The sequence below is a fragment of the Onychostoma macrolepis genome, chromosome 01 (assembly GCF_012432095.1).
Source record: "Onychostoma macrolepis isolate SWU-2019 chromosome 01, ASM1243209v1, whole genome shotgun sequence".
Lineage (NCBI taxonomy): Eukaryota > Metazoa > Chordata > Actinopteri > Cypriniformes > Cyprinidae > Onychostoma > Onychostoma macrolepis.
In genome coordinates, this window is record NC_081155.1 from 25,578,153 (window position 1) to 25,602,870 (window position 24,718).

General features: G+C 36.1%; 1 protein-coding gene across 1 annotated transcript; it reads right to left on the reverse strand.

Annotated features, from left to right (window-relative positions):
- Positions 1-706: 706 nt before the first annotated feature.
- On the reverse strand, positions 707-23,876 carry itga6b (integrin, alpha 6b). Its single transcript, XM_058791019.1, has 25 exons — positions 23,623-23,876; positions 15,479-15,606; positions 15,318-15,397; positions 10,060-10,321; positions 9,601-9,726; positions 8,726-8,939; positions 8,015-8,208; positions 7,728-7,816; positions 7,518-7,645; positions 7,228-7,317; positions 7,073-7,134; positions 6,779-6,942; positions 6,364-6,510; positions 5,501-5,616; positions 5,176-5,329; positions 4,975-5,058; positions 4,772-4,851; positions 4,594-4,671; positions 4,399-4,501; positions 4,045-4,218; positions 3,847-3,945; positions 3,450-3,560; positions 2,914-3,012; positions 2,635-2,760; positions 707-1,810 (listed from the first exon to the last, which is right to left on the reverse strand). The coding sequence occupies exons 1-25, from the start codon at positions 23,793-23,795 to the stop codon at positions 1,646-1,648; spliced, it is 3,246 nt and encodes a 1,081-aa protein (XP_058647002.1). The 5' UTR covers positions 23,796-23,876; the 3' UTR covers positions 707-1,645.
- Positions 23,877-24,718: the final 842 nt, after the last annotated feature.

Below are 24,718 nucleotides of genomic sequence, written 5' to 3' on the forward strand. Positions count from 1 at the left end.
ATTTAGATAGCTAAGTAAACGTGTGTGTGTGTGTGTGTGTGCATGCATATGTACTGTATGCATGTAATAGCCTCTAGTCCATATATACATACACTATAGCGCATTGCTTGTCTCTAAGCTATACACTAATAGGCACAAAACTCAACATTTTATCTAATAGTCACTATTATCTAAGAGTCAATACTTTATGAGAACATTAAAAAGTTGAGTTTCTGATAAAAGCAGACCATGTTTCACTAGCTTGAGCTTGTGGCATTAGTGACTTGGTAAGACAAAGACTGGAGGGGATTCACTAAGTCTGGATGAATGCCTCAGTATGAGTCTTGGTCTGCGTCACCTGCATCAGTTTCTGTGCCTGTCTACCACACAAGTCTGTGCCCGTTTATCAGCACAACACCTGTGCCATTCACGCCAATCACTAATCCTGCGCTCATGTCTCCGGGCTAAGTATTAGAGCCACTGTCTGCTGTGGAACTCTATCTTGAGTTGTCTGTATACCTTCTGTTCAGGTATCTGTTCTATCAGACCCATTACGTGTCTCTATATTCCATCAATTAGTCTGATTACGTTCTCACCCTCTATGTCTTTTGTTTCTGTCCGCAGCACCATCTCACATGTGTCTTTCTTTTAAAGGTATATTCAAAGAAAAATCATATTTACAGCTGACAAAACCACCAAAACAATATGTTTAAAAACATTGCACCTCTTATATAAATTTAGGTCCAGCAAAACTTTATTTGGAAAATGAATACCAAATATCTAATAATCAGTTTTGTTACTTCAGTGTCAATTTTGTGTGAGCTAATACATTTGTTAAGTGGCTAAAATTCAGACATCACCACTGTCCACTCAACAAGCCACTTTACAAATTAATACAGAATTAATACTTTTCATTATTTGAGCATTGCATTGCCAAAAGGTACTGTTTTAAAAAAATAAAAGCAACTTCACATTTATACAATGATATTTTCAAATGACCTTCAAAAACTAAAAGAAACCTTTAGAATCTGGTCTTACAATGGATTGTGGCAGTCAACCGATAATATATCAAACTGTTCATAACAAAGTAGTTCTTATTAAAATCAGTCCCAGTTGTAGTAGTTTAAGTACAGTGAAAAAAAACACCTATGAAAATAAAATATGTACCTGATTGGTTTTAACAATTAAGCAACAAATAGAAAAAAAAAATCCAAAAAGACACAAATATTTACATTCATCCATGTAGTTTTAGCTGGCTATCAAGATAAGAAAAAAAATATGAACCACGCAGTCCGGACTCACACAAGCCATTCATAAAACAAAACTCTTTGGCCTTTGTACAACAGAAATCTCTGCTGAGAATAAATACATTAAATGTATATACATTACTGTATGCATGAGAATTGAACTGTGATATGAAAATGGGGTGGAACATGGAAGCAAACACTCAACATGGAACAAAACTCAAGTAAACCTATTTTTTATCCTTGTTCATCATTCGTCTTCCAGGCACCATTTTGTAATACACTCTCCATCAAGCTCAAATGTTTCCTTTCAGGTTTTGATGGAATAGTAACAGTAAGAAAAGTTCAGTGTGTGCAAAAGTAAGCATTAAAGGCCTTAGGAAGGGAGTCTTTGGTTTGATTTCAATCAGATTAGCAATTAGCTATGAGTAGCTCTCATTTTCATTCCAAGAAGTCATCCATTGTTTCTTCTCCGGAGGATCCATTTCCTCTTTCCCCGGCTCTTTTCCCCTCTCTTCCCTCTTTATCCGCACAGCATTATAACTAGGGACGCTGTCATCATACTTGGTACGTTTGAAAAATCCACACTGTTCAGAAAAAAAGACAATTAGCCCAAGGTAATGCTAACAATGCTAAACAGCATCTTTATACAGGAAAATGTGCAAAAAACAAAGACGTAGTGATGTTTGCAGTGTGTGCAGCATGCCTTGCATGAGGAAAGAACGAAACATTCAATGTTTTAAAGAAGATAAGCAAGAATCTGGCTGTAGAAAGAACCGTATGCGCTGAAAGCGAGAGAGATGCTTCGGGAAACATCCCAAGCAGGCCAGAGAAATGCGCAAGTTCCCAAATCAAGCCACATCTAAAGGCTTCAAAGAGCTTTAGAGATTCAGACATTCAGTCATACCCAGTCACACGCACCTGAAGCTGAGTCAATGCAAACAAGTATAAACCCTTTTCCAACAACTTCACGCATGATTAGTTTGCATTCCTCATAGCATTTCGCTTATGTCTGAGCAATGAAAGCCATGGAAACTTCCACCGTTACCCCACATCTAGGCACTGACAGGCAGCACGTGCTTCAGGCTAAAGTGGGTTAGCATGGGCTAACTCTTCATGCTAGCTCTGAGCACGCAGGTCAACTTGATCTGTGAGATCTTTTACCCTAAGAAAGAGGTTCTCGTTCTCTGTTTACGCATCTGAAGTCAGCCTCTCTTTTTCAGGTTCTTTGCCGCTTTTGCCGAAAAAACCACACTAAAAGGGGTAAAGGTTTGTGTTTTAAATACTTAATGTCATGTGCATAGTACAATATGTTGAGAATCTGTTTTCAGTGTTCAATACAAGTGACAGTAAACACAGGGTTTGGTAGTCCTAAATGGGTCTGGTTGTGAGTTTAGTCATATCATCTTACCTTCCAAAGCAAGAAGACCAAAAGGCCCAGCAAAAGGAGTCCAAGTAAAATGGCCACCAGTATGACCCACCAGGGCATACCGCCGTACTGAGCAACTTTGCGCTCTGGAAACACGGTAATGCGTGCCTGTAACAGGACAAACGGTCTTTTATTAAAATGCATTTATCACCTCAAGATGAGTTTTCAGACCTGCATATAAAGTCAGTTTGATAGAAAAGACAAATTGATCAAAACATGGAAGGAGAAGTATATATGGATAGAAGCTGAAAATGTCCTCACCAATGCTGGTTCATTTTTCAGCTGTACATTTGTAGCTGAGGTCTTGAAATCAAGTGATGCCTTGACAATAATATCAATGTAGTTCAATTTTGCATAGTCCTGCAAGAAATAGTTTATTGATAGTTTAATGACATATAGTGTCCATGATAAAGAAAAGGAAAAAAATATTTAAAAAGGAAGGAGAAGGATCTAGTTATAACACCTGCCAAATTATTAGAAATATTTGATCTGTAGGCTATATATTGATGATATAAAAGAAAAATGTAATGCCTCATCTTATGTAACCGTCATGAAATACGAAGAAAAAAATCATCTTGAATACATGAGTGAACATCTCATATGATGATTAAAAGGTAAAAAGTATTTTTTATGGATTTCATTAATTAATCCTACCACATGACATTTTTACCTTGACGCAATAAGCAGTGGAGCAGTTTTGTTAAAACACAATTTTATTACTTTATTAATAATACAATTAATAGTTTATGCCATTTAAAAAAAATGAGGGTCACAAAAAAACGAACTGCCACACACACCTCCAGGAAGGTAGCGTTCCAAAGGTAAGCTCTCAGGCTGATGACAGCATTGCTGTCCATTCCCGTTAGAGGACATCTGAATGTTATACACTCCGCCCCGTCCTCACACGACTAAAAACACAAGAAGAAGACAGGACGCTGAATATCAGCTCAAGGACACACATACAGGGCATTCAAAAATACTTCATTATTGCATTATTGCTTAATTATTAAGCTTAAATACTTCTAATTATTGTTTTGAGGGTCTGAATAATTCTGTCAATGTGACATTTCAGTTTTTTCTTTTTAAAATATTTGCTAAGTTAAAACACATGTTGGGCTATTAAGTGTAGAGTGATGTAAAAAATTAGTCTATTAGTCTAAATGCATTGTATTCTTCATGTTTGGTTGACTTTACCAAAACTGTGTATTTCCTCTTGTCAGTAAAAAGAGAGACTGTTCCCTCTTTTGCAGGAGTTTCCCCAATTTCACGTTTAGTTCGTGACACTGAAGGCTCCTAGATAACCATAAGACAGAACAATAATCAGTTTATTTCAAAAAGGATGCAACGTTTCAATAACAAAAACTGTGACTTTTACCAAGATATTAGAACTACCTTCAAACCGAGTTTGTTGACCTCATCTTGATTGGAGCAGCTGAAGCTGTCTAAACCGGATGGGGTCATCTTCATGAGGTACAGCAGCCACTTGCCCTGAGAGTTATGCTTAGGCCATTGAATAATCATAGAAGCCGTGCCGAATGATTTAAGGGGTTTGCCCAAATTTGTAACCTGCAAATCAATATATTTAAAAAAAAAAAAAAAAAAAACTCTAAATACTGACATGTAAGATAGTTTGTATGCAAATAAAGATATATTTTCTAAACAAACCAAAGGAGGTATTGTAAATGTACAAAATGTATGCTTTATATACAAAATCTTAAGTTTTATGTAAGGAAATCTAATAGTTACCCTGAATTCATAGTCAATTGGACTGCCGACATCAGTTGCCAACTTCATTGCGCTCTCTCCTTTAACTTCTCCAGTAAAGTAGACCTGAGATGGCTTAGCAATGCTGGAGATGGTACATGATGACAGTACATGAAGATAATGAAAATAAAGGACACTGATATTATCACCATCAGAAGATGAGAAATGATAACCTACCCTGAGAGGGACAACAGCAGCTGGATCTTAACAATGGCTTTGGCTTTGATTGCTTGTAACTGCTTCTGTTCACTTGTTCTGCAAGAAAAATGGAAATATGAATCTATGCTAAAAACAAAAGAAAATACTAAGAAAGTTTTGATACTGTGCCTTTGGCAAGAGTTATGTTGCTACTCACGTTTTGAGCATAAGGTCAATTTCAATTTCAGTGGTATCCAAAGAAATTCCTCCCGTGTTCAGAATGATGTAAAAAGTTGTCTGAAAAAGTTTTGTTTTTTTTCACATGTAAGTCAAAACACCAAAAATAGAGCTTTTCTATCGTAATGACATAAAATACAAATAAAAAACTATTATATTGTCTAATATAATACAAATATTCACCTCAGCATCTTTTTTGAATGGATTTCCGAAGTCACAATCGGCTTGTGAGCCATTCTGATTGGCTAGACAGATGACTGGTTTATCCTGTAAAGATTTAGGAGCACTTCAAAACAAATTCTTAATAAAAAATATTGATGATAATAAAAATAACGAACAATAAATAAGTTGGTCGTAAGTTAGACATCTAGCAGCTGAACTTACACCAGATTTAGTGCGAACGGCAGAATAAGAGAGGGATTTGGGGAAAGAGGAAGACAGCTGCGCTTCATAAGCATCTTCACCCTGGTTCACCACCTTGATCTCCAAGGCGATGTCCTTCTGATCACTAAGAGACAGGATGGGAACTCCATTTTCCCTGTGAGAAAAACCAAGAGATTCAAATTAATTCTTCTTCTTCGTGACACTTTATTTTGCCATTTGTTTTGACATGAGGGAGCAGCTGCATGCTTTCCAAAATTCCGACATATTAAAAACATGATATAGTAGACATTTCATTAAAAAAAAACATACAAGAATAAAAACTTACTCAGGTAATGGATGAAAGATGTCTCTGTTTTTTTCCCTGGTGTGGAATTTATACTGTAGTTGCAGGTCACTCTGACAGATAAGATCAGCACCACATCCTTCCTTGATAAATTGAACCTGAAAGCCAATATGATCCGTACTGAATGAGATCTGTAGACGTGTTTGGTTCTGGTTTACTTCAGTTCAAGTTGAGCGCTTGTTGCTAAACCATTTTAAAACTATGGATTTAAGAGTAACAAACAGAAAATTGAAATAAAATGTTCACTATGAATATGAAAATCAACATACATTTGATAATATTCAACATACTATGATAATATTTCGATTAAAATATGATAAAAAAAAAATAATCCAAAGTTTGGGGTCAACATGATTTTTTTTTTTTTAAGAATTTAAGGATTCAGCACGGATGGATTAGATTGAACAAAAGATACATTAAAGATCACTTTTGCATTGTTATAAAAAAATTGTGCTGCTTTATACAAAAATACAAAGTCTTCATAATAATCAGAAATGTTTCCTGAGCAGCAAATCAGCATATTAGAATGATTTCTGAAGGATCATGTGAACCTGAAGACTACTGAAAATTCAGCTTTGCAACATAGGTATAAATTACATTTTAAAACAAATTCACATAGACAAAAGTTACTTTAAACTGTAAACATTTTTCACAGTATTATTGTTTTTACTGTATATCTGATCAAATCATTTCAGCATTGGTGAGAATAAGAGTTTTTTTTTTTCAAAAACATTCAAAAGTTTGGGGTTGGTAAGATTTTTCAATGACAGTGTATATCGTATATTATAAATAAGATCATGGTAGATCACTGAAAATGCAAAGATTGCTTAAGAAGATGATGGTACCTTGGTAACAGTGGTGGCTTCTTGGTTAGAGTCCAGGATGGGAAGCAGGTTAGGGAGAGCGCTCTGTCTCTTCCTGCGTGTGGATGAGTTCATGATCTCCACGGAGACTTCAATCGGGATACCTCTCAGTTTGTCTTTTAGGGTTTCCTTTGTACATAATATACTTGCATTATTAAAAGACATTAACATTTTACATTGTTTGCAGCATAATGCCATTCCATAACTAAAGCGTCAAACGTGCCCTTAATTCAGAAGTAAAAACAATCACCACTAGATGGCAGTACTTCCTTTTTTACTGCCATTCCTTACTACCCCTGTTGATTTATTTTCCCTGTAAGGTTATTCTGAAGTCCTCAATTTAACATCATGTCACTCAGTAGTTGTAATTTTCCCCTCTGAATGGGACCTGCTGTACCTGCAGTTTGAGGCCTCTGGTAACGCAGCTTTCTGTGCCCTGACCCGAGAGCTCTACGGATCCTGTGCTTTCGTACTCATTGGCTAAGTGATTGTTGAAGATGACTCTTGAAGGAAGACTAAGTTTCTTCCTTTCAGTTTCAACCTTGATAGTGTATTTCACCTCTAAAGAAGGAAAAAAAGACAAGGTCAAACAAAGCAATAACAAAATGTTGCCAGTTGTTTACAGAGATGAGAGATAAGAATTACTGAGTAGTAATTTACCTGTGAAGGGAAACTAGAAACATGTACTTACTCAGAGTAGGATTGTAGGTTTTGGGTTTGACTGAAAATTTGAAGCAGGCTTTTACATCAAGGCTAAAAAACACAATAAAACCTTGCTTTTAGATGGGGGTTACTGGCTGTTTGCTCATTTAATAAGGATTGCTTGTTTTGATTATAGTTTCTCACCATATAGTGTCTCCACAGTTTTTCTGAGTGAGGTCTAGCTCCTTTGGAGTGGTGGTGACAGTCTTTTCAATGCTGATAACTGACCGTGCCCTATAGTGTAAGACCCATAATTAATGCATTTAATCATTCATCCATATTGCTAAATGAAGATAAATAATAAATGATAATAATGATAATGATAATAAAACGAGGAGATATGAAAATTCATGTTAATAAAAATGTAATTAAATTGTTTATAAAAAAAAAAATCCTTAATAATCATTATAGGTTGTCTATCAATATGATCATACCTGTACACAAACACTGAATCAGATAGAGATCCGATAGCCAGATCAGGGTAATTATTTCTGTCTAAATCCATGTTCCCAGCAAGAGAGTATCCAAAGAGTTTCACGTTGTGATTTTGTCCTTCAAGAAGCTGAAATTATTGAATTTGAAAAATCAATGAGTGAATACTGATGGAAAACTGAAAGAAAAGAAAAGTGAATATATGGCTTTACCTGGGCTTTTTTAAGGCCTTGAGGTGAACCATGGAAGATATATACGTTTCCAGCTCCATTACTGTCATATGGGGCACCAACTGCAACATCTGAAAAACAGCAGGATTACATTAAGAAAATTTGTTACATATTACATCCAAATATTATTGTGGTTATCACCATTAACATAGAAATGTTTTAATGTTAATTGATGTATATTACGGCATCCTTTCTTCTCTTGAATCTGTTGGTTCTGGATGTTTTGCATTAGCTGTATTCATAAAAGAGACTATATACTAAACACATACCATGATAACCATCCAGGTTCACATCTCCCATGTTTTCCACAGCCAAACCAAACATGGAATAAGCAGCTCCCTCAATTCTCTTGGGGGTGATCTTGTCCCAAGCCCCTTCCTCGTTAAGATAGACATAGATGGCCCCACCGATATCACCGTCCTTAATAAAGTACTGAGGTGCTCCGACTACAATGTCCTGCCACCTGTTTTAATAATCAGTACAGAATAATTATACATCTAGCGTAGCTATTGATAAATAAATCTAAAACTCTAAAAATTTTAAAATACTTTAATTCGAAATAAAGCTGGAATAATAAAATTTATCAAATAAAACAAACATTAGATGAATAAAATAAAATAAAAATAAACCTTAGATAAAAAACCTTAACAACATTTTGAAATGTTGTCTCTAAAAAAAAGGTTAATTTGAAGAATCAAATTACTACAACTACAACAAAAACAAATGAAAACTAAACAGACATATTAAAAAAATTAAATATCAAAACCACATAATAAATTAACTAAAACTTAAATTATAACAACAGAAAATATATATATATAAAAAAGCTAATTTATGAATAAATAAAAGTATATAAATACTACTAAAGTAACACTGATCTACAACAAATAAAACACACATGTAAAACATATGCTTAATGACACTATTTTAGAAATAATATATTATAATATAATATATAATTCTGTTGTACTGTATCTTACCCATCTCCATTAATGTCAAGCACTGCAAGATCATAACCAAAGGAAGAGGCAAGTCCGGCACCCTCCAGGATGTATTCAGCTGTCAACATGGATGATTTAACGTCGTCTTTCTTTAACAGCACAACTGCCCCACTGTGATTGGCTCTTGGAGCCCCAGCAACTATAGTCAACTGACCTCTCTTGGTCAGCATTTTTCCAGAGTCCAGAGAGAAACCTGTGACAGATCCAACCAATTAGAAGATTTGGTAAAGATTAGTGAACCAAAAGAATAATCTTTTAGTGATGATGGAATATGCAATGATAAAACCCATGAACAACATTAACGCCAACATGCACGATTCTGACTGACTCGGACACTCATGTCACAGTTTTGCTCATGCAATGTGGATGTCAACACAAAGACAGCTTCAAAACAATAATGTAGCAACAACATTCACATGTGTTCACTAAAAGGACACAATGTATAGGATGTAGGTTGAACGCAAATAATTGATCAAGTTGGCGTCCGTGAAATCCCACAAACCTAAATAGCTATTGGAGGCCACATCGTAAACGTTCTCCTTTGCCACCTGAAGGGGAGGTGACTGATACACAAACTGATCAGGATGGCTACTGGATATGCTAGTCATGAACAGCACACCTACATTTACACAAACAAGATTTGCACCCAATAAAGCACAAACAACCAACCAGACCTAAAATGGATTAAAACCAAACAAAAGATAGGAAAAGCAATCTATTTCTATGCCTGTGCTGAAAACGTTTATACATCCTCCTAAACACACCAGAATTCTTTAGCGAGACTGAGTCGCATGATGGAGCAAGGATCGAGTGATATGGATGATGAATAGAATGTCATGTGATGATGGACTCACCTAAATAACTGTTACCAGGGACAGGCACCAGGTCTGGATCAAGTCGGCCCTCATCTCCAACTTCATATGGGCCGTCATCAAAGCTGTCCCACAGAGAGCTGTTCTTCTGCTCCATCCGCACCACTCCTGACATCCACCCAGCGGAGGAGTGAGTGAAAAGGAAAGGAAAAGGGTGAAGGGTTGAGGATGGAGAAAGTGAATGAGTGAAGAGGTGAAGCAAAGATGTCAGAAAAGAAGTTTCAAAAGGGGGGATAAAATACAATATGTCAGATGCAATGAACTGAAAAATAAAATGAACATGTCGTGAAGGTGCAAAAATTTAGGGATGTGGGGAATTATGGGTCTTGTTCGACCTTCCCATAACAACTGGGTTTTCACTTAACATTAAATATTGAGATTTAACTATACTTCAACACAAACATACATACAAGCACTCTAATCCAACTTGTCCTCCAATACCTTTCCAGTTGTAAGCCCCCGGTGCTCCAAACACCAGGTAGTGATAGTCCTTTGTGAATGTGGCAGAGAGACCCTGCTGGCATGATCCAAAGCGCTCATGTCCTCTGTTTCTCCCGCTACAGAACATCCAATCCCCTCCATCTTCATCAGCGGCATCATTAATCGTTAGGTCCTCACTTAGTACATAGCAACGACCCGTCACGTCACGCAGCTCCTGAACTGTGTTCACAAATAAGCGTCGCTGGTAGCGATGCGCACAGACCTGGAGAGAGACAGCAGAAGTTTGATGTAAATCAGTGAAATAAATAGCATAAAACTGTAATAAATAAATAAATAAAAAACTAAAAGAAACAATCATAAGAAATAAATTAAAAAAATAAATAAATAAAAACTTTTTTGCACAGTTACAAAAAGGATATTTCTATGACTTTTTTTCTCAGAATTCTGACTTCTTTTCTCAGAATTGTGAGATATAAAGTCGCAATTCTGAGATATAAACTCGCAATTGCGACTTTTTATCTCGCAATTCTGACTTTTTTCTCAGAATTCTGAGATATAAACCGCAATTGCGACTTTTTATCTCGCAATTCTGACTTTTTTCTCAGAATTCTGAGATATAAAGTCGCAATTCTGAGATATAAACCGCAATTGCGACTTTTTATCTCGCAATTCTGACTTTTTTCTCAGAATTCTGAGATATAAACTCGCAATTCTGACTTTTTTCTCAGAATTCTGAGATATAAAGTCGCAATTCTGAGATATAAACTCGCAATTGCGACTTTTTATCTCGCAATTCTGACTTTTTTCTCAGAATTCTGAGATATAAAGTCGCAATTCTGAGATATAAAGTCGCAATTCTGAGATATAAACTCGCAATTCTGACTTTTTTCTCAGAATTCTGACTTCTTTTCTCAGAATTGTGAGATATAAAGTCGCAATTCTGAGATATAAAGTCGCAATTCTGAGATATAAACTCGCAATTGCGACTTTTTATCTCGCAATTCTGACTTTTTTCTCAGAATTCTGACTTCTTTTCTCAGAATTGTGAGATATAAAGTCGCAATTCTGAGATATAAACTCGCAATTGCGACTTTTTATCTCGCAATTCTGACTTTTTTCTCAGAATTCTGAGATATAAACTCGCAATTCTGACTTTTTTCTCAGAATTCTGAGATATAAACTCGCAATTGCGACTTTTTATCTCGCAATTCTGACTTTTTTCTCAGAATTCTGACTTCTTTTCTCAGAATTGTGAGATATAAAGTCGCAATTCTGAGATATAAAGTCGCAATTCTGAGATATAAAGTCGCAATTCTGAGATATAAACCGCAATTGCGACTTTTTATCTCGCAATTCTGACTTTTTTCTCAGAATTCTGAGATATAAACTCGCAATTCTGACTTTTTTCTCAGAATTCTGACTTCTTTTCTCAGAATTGTGAGATATAAAGTCGCAATTCTGAGATATAAACTCGCAATTCTGACTTTTTTCTCAGAATTCTGAGATATAAAGTCGCAATTCTGAGATATAAAGTCGCAATTCTGAGATATAAAGTCGCAATTGCGACTTTTTATCTCAGAATTCTGACTTTTTTCTCGCAATTGCGGTTTATATCTCACAACTCTGACTTTCTCTCACAATAGGAAACTCCGTGTAAGGCTTTGCAGTGCTTTGTTCAATTTGCACTATCAAAATGAACTAGATAAATGCTGCGTCCGAATATGATTGTTGAACAAACATACAAATGACTAATTATTCTCCATTTCTGTGTTCTGCGCCGTTGGACAGTACCATTACCGCCGGGCAGGGTGCGGGAGGGGCGGCACGCACAGCTTTCAGACACAATATTCTTCATTTCTTTATATTTCTGCGTTTGAGGCAGCTTCTATCGCGTTATTTTAACAACAGCTGTCAAGTAAAGAGCGTATTATTGTAACATGAGTGTGAATGAATGCACGCAGGTGGATTTCCTTCACTCGCATAAACGCGCTTTCATCTCTGTTCTTGCTCTATCTTATCTCCTGTATTTAATGTTGTAAGATATCGACCAAGCAAGGCATCTCCGATGAAAATTGTAAATAAATTAAGGATTCATTATTTATTAGTTAGTAGCCTATTAGTTATTATTTTAAGTTTTTTTATTTTTTTATTTTTTTATTTAGTCAATTATATATGAAGGGTTCAGATGCAAAAGCCTCTAAGTGCTATCTGAAATTTTCTTCTAAAATGAGAGCATTTTCTCAGGTACAGCTTCTTTTCATTGTCATTAAAGTGAAATAACTGAACATAAACATAGGAGCCTGAGAAAATGCTCATTTTAGAAGAAAAATTCAGATAGCACTTCATATATAATTGACTAAATAATTAAAAAAAATACTTAAAATAATAACTAATAAAGAATCCTTAATTTATTTACAATTTTCATTGGGGATGTCTTGCTTGGTCGATATCTTACAACATTAAATACAGGAGATAAGATAATTCTAGAGCAAGAACAGAGATGAAAGCGCGTTTTATGCGAGTGAAGGAAATCCACCTGCGTGCATTCATATACTCACTCATGTTACAATAATACGCCTTTACTTGACAGCTGTTGTTAAAATAACGCGATAGAAGCTGCCTCAAACGCAGAAATATAAAGAAATGAAGAATATTGTGTCTGAAAGCTGTGCGTGCCGTCCCCCCTCCCGCACCCTGCCCGGCGGTAATGGTACTGTCCAACCGCGAGCGCAGAACACAGAAATGGAGAATAATTAGTCATTTGTATGTTTGTTCAACAATCATATTCGGACGCAGCATTTATCTAGTTCATTTTGATAGTGCAAATTGAACAAAGCACTGCAAAGCCTTACACGGAGTTTCCTATTGTGAGAGAAAGTCAGAGTTGTGAGATATAAACTCGCAATTGCGAGAAAAAAAGTCAGAATTGCGAGATAAAAAGTCGCAATTGCGAGTTTATATCTCAGAATTGCGACTTTATATCTCAGGATTCTGAGAAAAAAAGTCAGAATTGCGACTTTATATCTCAGAATTGCGACTTTATATCTCAGAATTGCGACTTTATATCTCAGAATTCTGAGAAAAAAAGTCAGAATTGCGAGTTTATATCTCAGAATTCTGAGATAAAAAGTCGCAATAACCTTTTTTATTTTTTTATTCAGTGGCGGAAACGGGCTTCCATATATTTCAGCTATATACTATTGTTTAAAAAAAAACAAAAAAACGGTTGTTTTTTTGTAACTTTCTTTTTTTTACCAAAGTTGCATTTATTTGATCAAAAATAGAGTAAAATATTGTGAAACATTATTACAGTCTAAAATAACATTATTCTATTGTAATATATTTTCAAATGTATTTAAGTTTACTAAATATCGAAAGAACAGCATTGATTTGAAATAAAAAAGCTTCTGTAACATTTGATCAATTTAATTCGTCCTTGCCGAATAAAACATTTTTAATACTGACCTTAAAACATTTTTCACCTTATTTTTACATTTAGATTACCTTGGCTGTCATCTTTAGAAAATCTCAAAATGAATATCTATTTTTTATACTGTACACTGTAATTCCTAAATTCACTTGTAGTGATTTCAGTTTTTTTGTTGTTGTTGTTGTTGTTGTTGTTTTAATTAACCGCGATTAATCTTATATCCAAATATATGTGTGTGTGTACTCTGTGTATTTATATGTATATATTAATATACACACATAATTGTATACTTACGTATATGTAATATTTACATTTCTATATAATATAAATCATATTATATATATATATATATTAGTGCTGTCAATCGATTAAACAATAATCATGATTAATCGCAAATTTAAAATACTAGGATTTACCTGTAAATGTGTTGAAAAACAGTTTAAGGAAACAGAACCTTTCACACTTCCGCCAGGTACGAGACATAATCCTTATTATTCTTTTGTTTTTATTCAGCCATTATCAGCCTTTATACTGGCAATAAAACATTTACCAAGCCACATCGCTTCAATCCCAGTATACATTTACCCAACTATTATCAAAAGTATTTCTAAATAAATACAACAAAACATTTTCTTGTGACCGTACGTGAAGTATTATGACCAAATGCATTATGAAGAAGAATTGGACCTGTTCTGCAGCTGCATTAGAGCTAATATTCCAATATTAGCGTCATGCTTCATAAGACAATTTATGAGATTAATACACTTTTACTCAGAACTCACTTCAAACCACCATCGAGTGTTTGTAATAACTTCCTTTTACGATCACATGTGGAATTTGGTCGTTTACTGTTGTTAAAATATGCTATTTATAGCCTTTTATATCGCCGCACAAATTAGCATTTCAGATGTACACATTCGTCTCAAGTAGCCCAAAAAACCGCAACCCACGGCTCTGTAATTTTTCCTGCGACTGTATTTTCAAAATACTTGTGCCGTTACCCTGGCAACACTGGTTCGCTGCACCCTCATCACACAATGATAGATAACCTTCCGTGCTGCGATGACGGGAAGAAGTTGGGGTCAAACCTTATTAAACGATTAATTTGCGTTAAAAAAATATTAACCCGTTAAAATTTTTAGATTAATCGCATGAGTTAACACGTTAACGTTGACACCCCTAATATATATATATATATATATATATATATATATATATATATATATATATATATATATATATACACCTGTAAATATTTTTGAAATATATACTTGTAGCCTATGTGTGTATTTATATATACATATAAATATACACAGTACACGATATATGTAAACACAGACTTTTATTTTGGATGCGATTTGACAGCACTATTTTATTTTTACTCATTTAGATTAAATAGTGTATCATTAATATTCTGCACCATTTACCAATTAGTGCTGGCAATAATTTTAATAACGGTGCATCCATAATGTAAGCATGCACGCACACACAGACACAGACACGTCTGGTTTGCTATCCTTGTGGGGACTCTCCATCAGCATAATGCTTTTTCTACTGTACAGACTGTATATTCTATCACCTTACACCAACCCTACACCTAAACCTACCCCTTACAGGAAACTTTCTGCATTTTTAGATTTTCCAAAAACTTCATTCTGTGTGATTTATTAGCTTGTTTACCCATGGGGACCTCGATTTAGGTCCCCACCGTGACACGAGTGTCCATGAGTCTGTGTGTATTCAGGTTTAAGTCCCCACCTGAATAGAAAAACAGGTACACACACAGACACACACACACACACACTCTCTCTCTCTCTCTCTCTCTTACCAATATCTTTCCTCCAGGTCCCTGGCTCTGTACTGTAACTCCCATCCACTGGTTTTCCTTATTTTCAGATGCCAGGTTTTCTACATGCACAATAAAAATGCTCACTTAACACATGCAGTAACTCATTATAATGTGTCTTACTTTCATGTGTTTGAGTTTACCTTCATTGTCAAACATCACTCGTTGGCATGACTGACTGAGAGAATTTATGTCACAGTTGTACATGCCTCCCGTAATTGTTGACCTCTGCCTGGGCAATGCTCTAGCTTTTGGGGCACCAACCAGCAACCTGTAAACCAACAGAAATGTATTCATGGATTTGCAATATATTGAATTTCATATTACAAATCTGCAATGTGCTTTGACTCCCCCTCTTATGCCAATGCAGCTCCAAATAACAAAAAAGAATCATGTGTAAATAGTGTTTTAATATGTTTTCCATTGAGAAAATGGCATTTTTGAGAAACATGATCAACAGTGTGGTCAGATTGGTGGTCATAATAGTCCTAATAAATTGAAAATCTGTTTACACCGATTCAGTCATTAGTTGCACACACAACAAACCACTTATGAAAGTTCGGAGCAATATTTCAAACTCTATAAATGGATATTTGTTCATTAAATATGGACAACGTGTTATGAAGCAAATGGCTCAAGCATCTCTAGCATTTCATTATTATCTTCTATTTCTCCCCACATGGGTCTTCGGTAGGATCTTCAGTGGAAACAATGCAGATTCAACAGCCCACATAGAAAATGAGCCATTGTCTGGACACACTACTTGTGCACTGTGTATTAGAGAGTGGCGGAAAGTCTTCTGTTCACTCTTTGTATTCTTTCAACTGAAAAACTCCAGAGAATATCTTTTCTCTTCTGAATAAAAGAAATTTAGTCCACAGAAAACCTAGGACATTCACCACCAAAGGCTGTATCTCTGGTTTCACTTCATTTATGCGAGTCAAAGCCTCTTTTCTCTTCTTTGGATTGACTGGTTCAGCGATAACATTCATCCCAACACTTCACAGATTTTAGCTACACAAGCTCTCTTTGTGGGCATAGACAAAAAGGGTCTGACAGAAGAAAAGCCTACATTTCCCACAATACCCTCACCAAAGAGTTGAAGGAAGAGTAAAAGCACTTGGCAATGTCCTAGAACTCTTTAGATACATACACTGTTCTACTTTTAGGGGTACAGCAGCTTGACATGGGACTTTATCGTTTACATTTTACTATCTACCCCTTAAAAGGTGCATATTATTACTACTCTAACGTACTATGTATACTCAAGCCACGGGGGGGGGGAATTCCTTTCATTTCATGCTTTGATCTACAGATAATTCCAACAATCACTACTAATTCCTTCTGTGAGTGAACAACTATATAGACCAAGATCTGTCTGGATCACAAAAAAAAGAGAATAGCTTTAAAGTCACATTTTCCAACAGACAGAGACAGCACTGTTTTTCTGAAAGGGCAACACAAACTTTTTTTGTGCTGGGCAAAAATAGCCACTGAATACCTGCTATTCATTGCACTCTTGAGAGCATACCGATTGCTATATCTGATGAAAATGTTCATGATTACATTAAATTTAATGCAATGCACAGGCCTGAAAATCACCATATTACACATTACACATCCTACAACTCAACAAAGAATGTTCTAGTGTCCATTAACTTTAGCCATAAAAGTAAATAAAAACAACAACAAAAGATATTACTGACAAACATATTCATACGAATATATTCATACACACAGTCAACAGCAATTCACAACTGTTTTATGTTTTGCAAACTGGTTTCAAATTCATATTGTATTATGTAATTTGTATTTGAAATTCAGTCTCATTCATACATTTTCATGCAGTCTTCTTACACCTCAGAAAATAAGTATGTTTTCTTATGATCAGGTTGATTTATACTCTGGAGCCGCAATATTTCCTAAAATGAATGCAGACAAAACCCCTTCATTTTATTAAAAGCTTTGTTATTGGATCAGCATCCCTTATGTTAATTGACCTACTCCACAACAACCCCATAATTGATTTGTGGGTAATGTAATGTGTCTCCATTAATCACTCCCCAGAGAGATGTAACGAATAGCACAACAAGGATACGCCTCACTACCACTATTGAGATGGTTTGCTCCGTTACAGTTAGCCTATATCTACAAGACAACAAGCCCAAATTCCAAGAAAAAAAAAAAAAGATGAAACTGGAAAGAACATTGCACATTTTTATTTCATATCTTTGGAAACTTTAAAGAGAGAGAATGCCCACAGAACAACAGAGGGGAGAAGAAGAAAGATTCAGAAAGTGAGAGGGATTAAGTGATAGAAGGAATGAAAAGAGAGAGGTGGAGGTGGGGGAGGGGAGAACAGAGAGGACAAGTAATCTATTTACTAAGAGCTTTTTCAGAGAGAGTCCTGAGGCCAGAGTCTGACACTGGCATTCAGAGAAATATGTCTCATCTATTAAAAATGTAAGGCTCTCAACATACTCAGAAAGAAGCAATTAAGCAATTACTCATTCTAGAGAGTGAATGGTCTTGACTTCTAAAGCATTTCATAAAACAGGAAAGCAGAAACTGCAGGCCTGGCAAATTGAAAAACGTTACTCTGATCTAGTAAAGTATTCGCAAGATGTTTTACTCTTGCAGCGCTAGCCACTCATGTGTTGAGATGTTTGACCAAATAGATTTCAAACTGCTGATTTTAATTCATCTTTTCATTAAACAGCAATAAAGCAAAATACCCCATTAACTTTTAATGCAAAGTGTAAGAGTGTTTGGCACTGGTGTCAATAAAATGATTCTGGCTAGCTAAATATTATGGTGCATTTGACCTGTGCCATGTCAGAATTACTGTAATTACGAGCTTCCAACTTGTCCTTTCATATCTTTGTCAAACACATAATTATATAGACCATGTAAAAACAACCAAAATTGTTGCTAACAGTAACAATCTCTACGCACATTTCTGTTGTGCCACTTTACAATAGCCAGTGTTACTTGTTGCGCTTTCTTTGGTTTTACAAGAGAATATGAATTTTGCTGTCATTACAAACAAAGCCACACTTGGAATCATTTTTGCATTTATGACTGTTGCTGTAGAAACAATTATTTCTGAAACAGAGTAGTATCATCTTGTAACTACGATAATTCCAATATGGCATGAACACTGTGCATTTAATCCAAAACTTTTTGCCTCAATTCTTAACCCACGCTTGTTTACTCACTGATACGACTAAAAGCATGTTATTATTTGAAAAGCAGTAAATCATGGTTATATTGTAGTAGGCCAAACTATTTTATAAACACGCTCTCATAATTTTGCATGGAATGCTAAGCATTGATGTTTTGAGGAATCTACAGAGGAGGCCATTGCTATGGTGCAAGAGTTGGGTCTGCTGAGGAGGTTTGGAGTGTCATGGTTCACATTACGGTCTGACAGCAGCTGAATTACAGCTCCAGATGTGCCTCAAACATTTCAAAGACTCCAGGCTTATAGATACAGACTGAAAACTGATATTACCTGACCTACTGTGCACAACAACGGTGCTGTTGGAGAACAAGACTTTCCAACTCCCTTTAGGCAATAGGGGTCAGTATTCACAAAATATGAATTGAATAGAGCCAAGTTCATTGCTAACATTCACAGGGCCTAGCTTTGATCTTTTCGGTGGTTTGATATTTCTCTATGGTTCAATAGGCTATACTATTCAAGACCTTAGTGGGCCCCCTTATCACGGGGTCTAAACTGGAGGCTACAATGCACATGCATGAAGTCCATCAAATATGGTGAACAAAAGCTCAAACATGCTTGCTTGATATACAAGAAGCAATGTAGTTTGTTCCGGTGCATCAAGCAATTACTATGATGCTGCCATTGACCATATTTAATGTGCTCTTTGCTCTATGTATGTGCATTGTTCAGTGTCTACTTGTAAATAACAGTTCGATTTCAATCTATGGGCTTTTTGAGATTGAAGAAATGAGAAAGTAGAGAGACAATGGGATTGGGAAATGACACATCGAATGGGCAAACTACAGTGGGTTAATAATACTTGAGACTGGCCAACGCAATGTAACAGATGAATAAGACCAATACCTGCCTGTTCTTACTGACGTACAAATTCAGCCCAATCTTTATGCCTACTCCTGCACAGGAAGCTAAGAGAATCACAGGAAGGAAGCAGTAGCCCATTTCCATGCAGACTGGACCCACTGCACTCTGGGATATGAGCCAACATATTATTGTATATATTGAATGTGTTTTCAGTGGCTACATTGTTCCACCATATGTTAAAGCCAAATTAGATTAAAGTTTGATTATTATTGTTCAAGCACGTGTTGAGGAAACACTAGATTCAACCTTCAAAATATGTCACACAGCAAAGTTAACTGTGAAAGTTGGAAGACACAACACCCCTTCCCCCACAGACACTCAGATCCTGTTTGCACCAGGACATGCATCTCAGATATGTCTCCTGTGACCACTTGTGATCAGATTTCAAAAGGAGGATCTCAGATTTCAACAATAAGTGATTTTGTGACTAGATACATCACTCACAAATGTCAGAGTGTTATCGCAGGTGGATAAATGCCAACCAAAGTAAAAAATATATAAATAAGACAAGCACTAAAAGTTGGTGCATGTCATATGTGACCCTGGACCACAAAACCAGTCTTAAGTCGCTGGGGTATATTTGTAGCAATAGCCAAAAATACATTGTATGAGTCAAAATTATCCATTTTTATTTTATGCCAAAAATCATTAGGATATTAAATAAAGATCATGTTCCATGAAGATATTTTGTAAATGTCTTACCATAAATATATCAAAACTTCATTTTTATTAGTAATATGCATTGCTAAGAACTTCATTTGGACAACTTTAAAGGCGATTTTCTCAATATTTTTTTTTTTTTTCACCCTCTGATTCCAGATTTTCAAATAGTTGTATTTCAGCCAAATAATGTCCTATCCTAACAAACCATACATCAATGGAATGCTTATTTATTCAGCTTTCATATGACATATAAATCTCAATTTAAAATCAATTCACATATTTCAGGTTGAATGCTCACTGTTATTTTTTAGGTGGATACCAGCATTACATGAACTGAGGTCACTGCATGTTCTGTGAAGCCTTCTGCATGTGTATGTATGGGCTTGTCAGAATGTTTCAATTGGATGTTTATTTAATTTAATTTCTGCACAAACTTTTAAAACCCTTATCACAGTGATTCATTGACAGGTGACTAGGCGGTGCTTCACTCTTGCCCAGAACACATTTTACTATTGAATGAACTGGTGGATACCATTTTGTTTAACTAAATCTTTTAAAACAAAAAGAAAAGAAAGTGCTGCAATGTACTTGTGAAACAACTCCCATTATGAAAGCACCACCAGCCCAGACTGCTTCAGTGAAGTACTGGCAAGTCAAAACCAATCAATTACTGGTGCCAAGATGAGGGCTCAGGTTCAGTGAGAGCTTAGATCTTAAAATTACTTTCTGTCAGGTTCTGCCTCCTGAGTTAAAATCTGGGCACACTTGCTGAATAGTGTTTCCCACTATTCTTACAGGTTCTCTGTTACAACAGGATCATTTCACAAAGAGTAACACAGAATAAATGAGACTCCAGGGTACTGACAATACCTCCCTATGTTATGCTGACCACAATTACATGTTAATATTCCACACCTTTGACTGAGACATTGGGGGAAAATGCATTGATAAATAATACTTATTATAGCTGTGAGAAACAGTATTGTAGACAGAGATATCTGTAATGTAGAAAAATAAATAAAAGTACTTAACATTTGAAAAAAATTTAATTATTTTTTTAAAAATCAGGTCCTGGTCAGGACATTTGATATATTCATGTACCAGACTTAACATCAAGGTGTCTTACTCTATTTCTGCATTTGTGTCCACTAACAAAGTAGCCATTGTCTGTTTGTATCTGCCTGTATGAGGTGGTTTGCTCAGATAGAGAATCTGTTTTCCGAGTCCCCTTTAATTAGCAGCATTATGCATTTTAGTAGTGAGCACACACAGAATAAGAACGGAATCACTTCTCAGGTTTGTGTTCCTCATTTCCAACTTTGGACAGTGTTTGACTGTCACAAGATAAATGTCAAGGTGCCAGACAAACACACACACTGCCTACATTACCAAATAGCGGCTCCATCCTGCCAGCTATGACAAGCCAAGGAATTCTACATCAATGCTACACTCCCCCAACACACACATCCTGCCCTGCCTTGGCCTGCAGTAATGTGAATCACCTCCACACATACACACACCTGTAGGGCATGTGTTACTGACTAGAAGATTTGTTGTGTTCCAACACAGCCAGCCAATCTGCCAAGCCCATGAGATACACACTGAGGATATGAGTCAGAGCGCACACACACACACACACACACACAAAAATGTGACTTTCATACACTGGGTGTGGTTTGCAATATTTGAAATACATCATAAATCCATACAAATAAGATGCTGCTATATGAATTGCACAATTCAGGGGTTGCAAAATGTGGGTGATGTGAGGTTTGCTACTAAGCAACAGTTTGTCTTTCTTAAATTGTTATTCTGATAACCAAAAGTATGATGTTTGAATTTTACTGGACATATAACCACAACTATGATAAAAGGCTGTTCTCATAATCTTCTTGTTCCCTCTTTTTCCTGCTTTCCGCAGTTTTGTTTCTGTGGTAGTCTTGCTTAATCATCAAACCTGGCATTGTGCTAATTCAAGTATTGTTGGCTCTTGTATGATCAACAGCATGTGGTGTTCTACATTTGTTGCTTTGTATAAAAGAACGTGCTAAATAACTAAATGCAAATGTAAATCTAACACATCAAAACTCTACACCAGTCCCTTGTATAACTGGTAGACTCACTCTCTGCAGGACAAACATGAGGTCAATCCTGGCAGTCTCTCTCCTGTGCTGCCAGGGTTGATGGCAGCAGTGAGGTTCAGGAATGAGTTACAGGCTTCTGCACACATTCTTTCACTTGTGTGTTAGGCTTGAAACTTACAATGCATGTCTGACGCTGCCAAGGCAACACGGGTGTGTTTTTTAGTGAACCACCAAAACAATATCAAATTGTCAATTCCATAAAATGCGTTCTAGAAACACTTTCAATAGTCTGCAAATCTCAAATAACCTTAAGTACTAAGGATCCCACCTACAGTCTAATCCTTGAAGTGCTTGAGGTCAAAGAGGTTTAAAATTAAAGGATGAAGGAGACCAGACATCTCCACAGCGAGGAAGGAGAAGGAGACCAGACATCTCTAATGAGCTCCATGAAGCTAAATATGCATGCAGAACTTATTTCCCAGTAATGAGCACAGAAGTGGGTGGATAACGTTATGCCCTGAAATGACATAAACCTCAGAGTCTCAAATAAAAATGTTCCTAAAGTCAATATTTAAGCTCCTCTCCCTCATACTGTTCCAAATCCGTATTACATTACGTTTTCCATTTTCCATGAGTGTCAACCCTCAAAACACCAAAAAAGTGTCTTAAAATTGACTACACGACTTTTGTGCTATATTCCATGTGATACAGCTTCAGAAATAAACTCAAAATAATGGCATTATTTGCTAATATTCTTCACCATATAGCAAATCGCGAGAAACAAATCTGTTCGAATCATTCAGACCCCGAATCAGATCTACTACAGATTCGTTTAAAAGATCCGACTCGTGTGAAACAGACTCGTTCACGAATCGGACATGCTACTCCTGTCGTGAACGATCTAAGAAGAGCTAGGGGAGGATGTTAAGATTATCAGCGAATAATAAATTACATTTCAGTTTTTTTGTTTACATAATGACTGTTTTGCTTCGAATATAGCGCGCGAGTATGCTATGATATATTTTGGTGATGTTGCAGCTTCGCCTTTTTTGAAATTTGGCATCTTCAGTCAACATTTTAATTACATGGAAAAGTAATTCTTCGAAACTTCTCCTTTTGTTTTCCGCAGAAACATATGCTATGGGTTTAAAACGAAATGAGAGTGAGTAGCCTAGCTTAATTTTCGGTTGAACTAATTGTTTGGGTCACATTATCTAATGCACTTGCTTGGAATGTGGAGCAGTGCATGGGGGCGCATATGCCTTGAGGCTTAACATTAAGGTCAGGTGTGGATTTCCTATGAGAATAGCATATCATATGTGCATTGGTGTATACTGCCAAAAAGAATCCAGCTACATACTATTAAATGTGGAATAAACTCCACACGAAAGACACGATACCCGGACTCCAAAGAGGATAAGTAAATGCTTACATTCTTTTATCAGCTGGTCTGAGTTGTCGGTGCATGGCAAGGGAGAAACCGAACAAGCTGTTGGCATCTCCTGTTTTCCTGATAACATTGTCTTCGTCCAGGTTGAAGGCAGAGATCAGCGTCCATCCCAACAAACTGAGAAGCGGCAAAGTTAAAGTCCTGTAAGATCCCATTGCGATGTTGGGTTGAGTTCGTGTCGGGTTCTTGCTTTAGAGATGAGACTGCAGCCCGCTTCTGCTGGGTTTGTGGATGTCTATAAGGGAGGTATCTGTCTTACGTCCCTCCTCTCCTCCTCCACCCGTCCCCACCCTCAGCCGTGTCCCTACCTGCTGATGCAGCTCCGGGCTTCGTTTTTTCTCGTTATTCTGCATTCTTGGAGTTATTCGAGCGTATTTTAACGGCTTATAGAGGTTTTTGTGTGTGTGTGTGTGTGTGTGTGGAGTGTCATTATTCTTTCACAACACTCATGATAAGCTAGCTGTGTTGTGGATAAAACTGTATTTAGAGACCAGGGAGTAACACATTTTGTAACACATGCCTGTAACAGCTTTTGCTTTTCTAAAACCACATCCCTATATTTATTTGATTATATTTTATCTAATTTACCCATTTATAAATTTACAACCCTAAACTGTGCAAGATTAACATGAGCCTATACTGTGCAAAAATGTACCTTACTATTAATACCTTAAAATACTTATTATATTGTAGGGTACTAATTTAACAGCTAAGATAAACATTGTTACATTGTTACTTTTTTCTTTCACATTTTACGCTCATACGCTCATAATGTTTCATTTATTTATTTATGTTATTTTTTTTATTATTATTTTACACAGACTTGCTGTCATCTCATATGTGATCAGTGTAGCTCATTTCTAATTGGTTTGACTGATTTTACAACTCATCCTATGTTAAATCACGTTCACATAAATGTTATGCACGTTCACCCCCATGCACAGCAATATTACAAATTAAAATTTGCTGATCTACATCAGGAGGTTATTGCTGCGAACGACACAAACATTACACCTTTATCTCTGTTTATCTCTTTGTCTATGAGCATGTATTCTCAGATGCAAATTAACACAGACAT

Excerpts from the sequence above, each read along its gene's own strand:
- itga6b (XM_058791019.1), bottom strand. The coding sequence starts at position 23,795 with ATGGGATCTTACAGGACTTTAACTTTGCCGCTTCTCAGTTTGTTGGGA. Across the intron at positions 7,135-7,227 it reads AACTGTGGAGACACTATATG|CCTTGATGTAAAAGCCTGCT; the intron begins GTGAGAAACTAT and ends TGTGTTTTTTAG. Across the intron at positions 4,852-4,974 it reads CATTCAAAAAAGATGCTGAG|ACAACTTTTTACATCATTCT; the intron begins GTGAATATTTGT and ends AAACTTTTTCAG.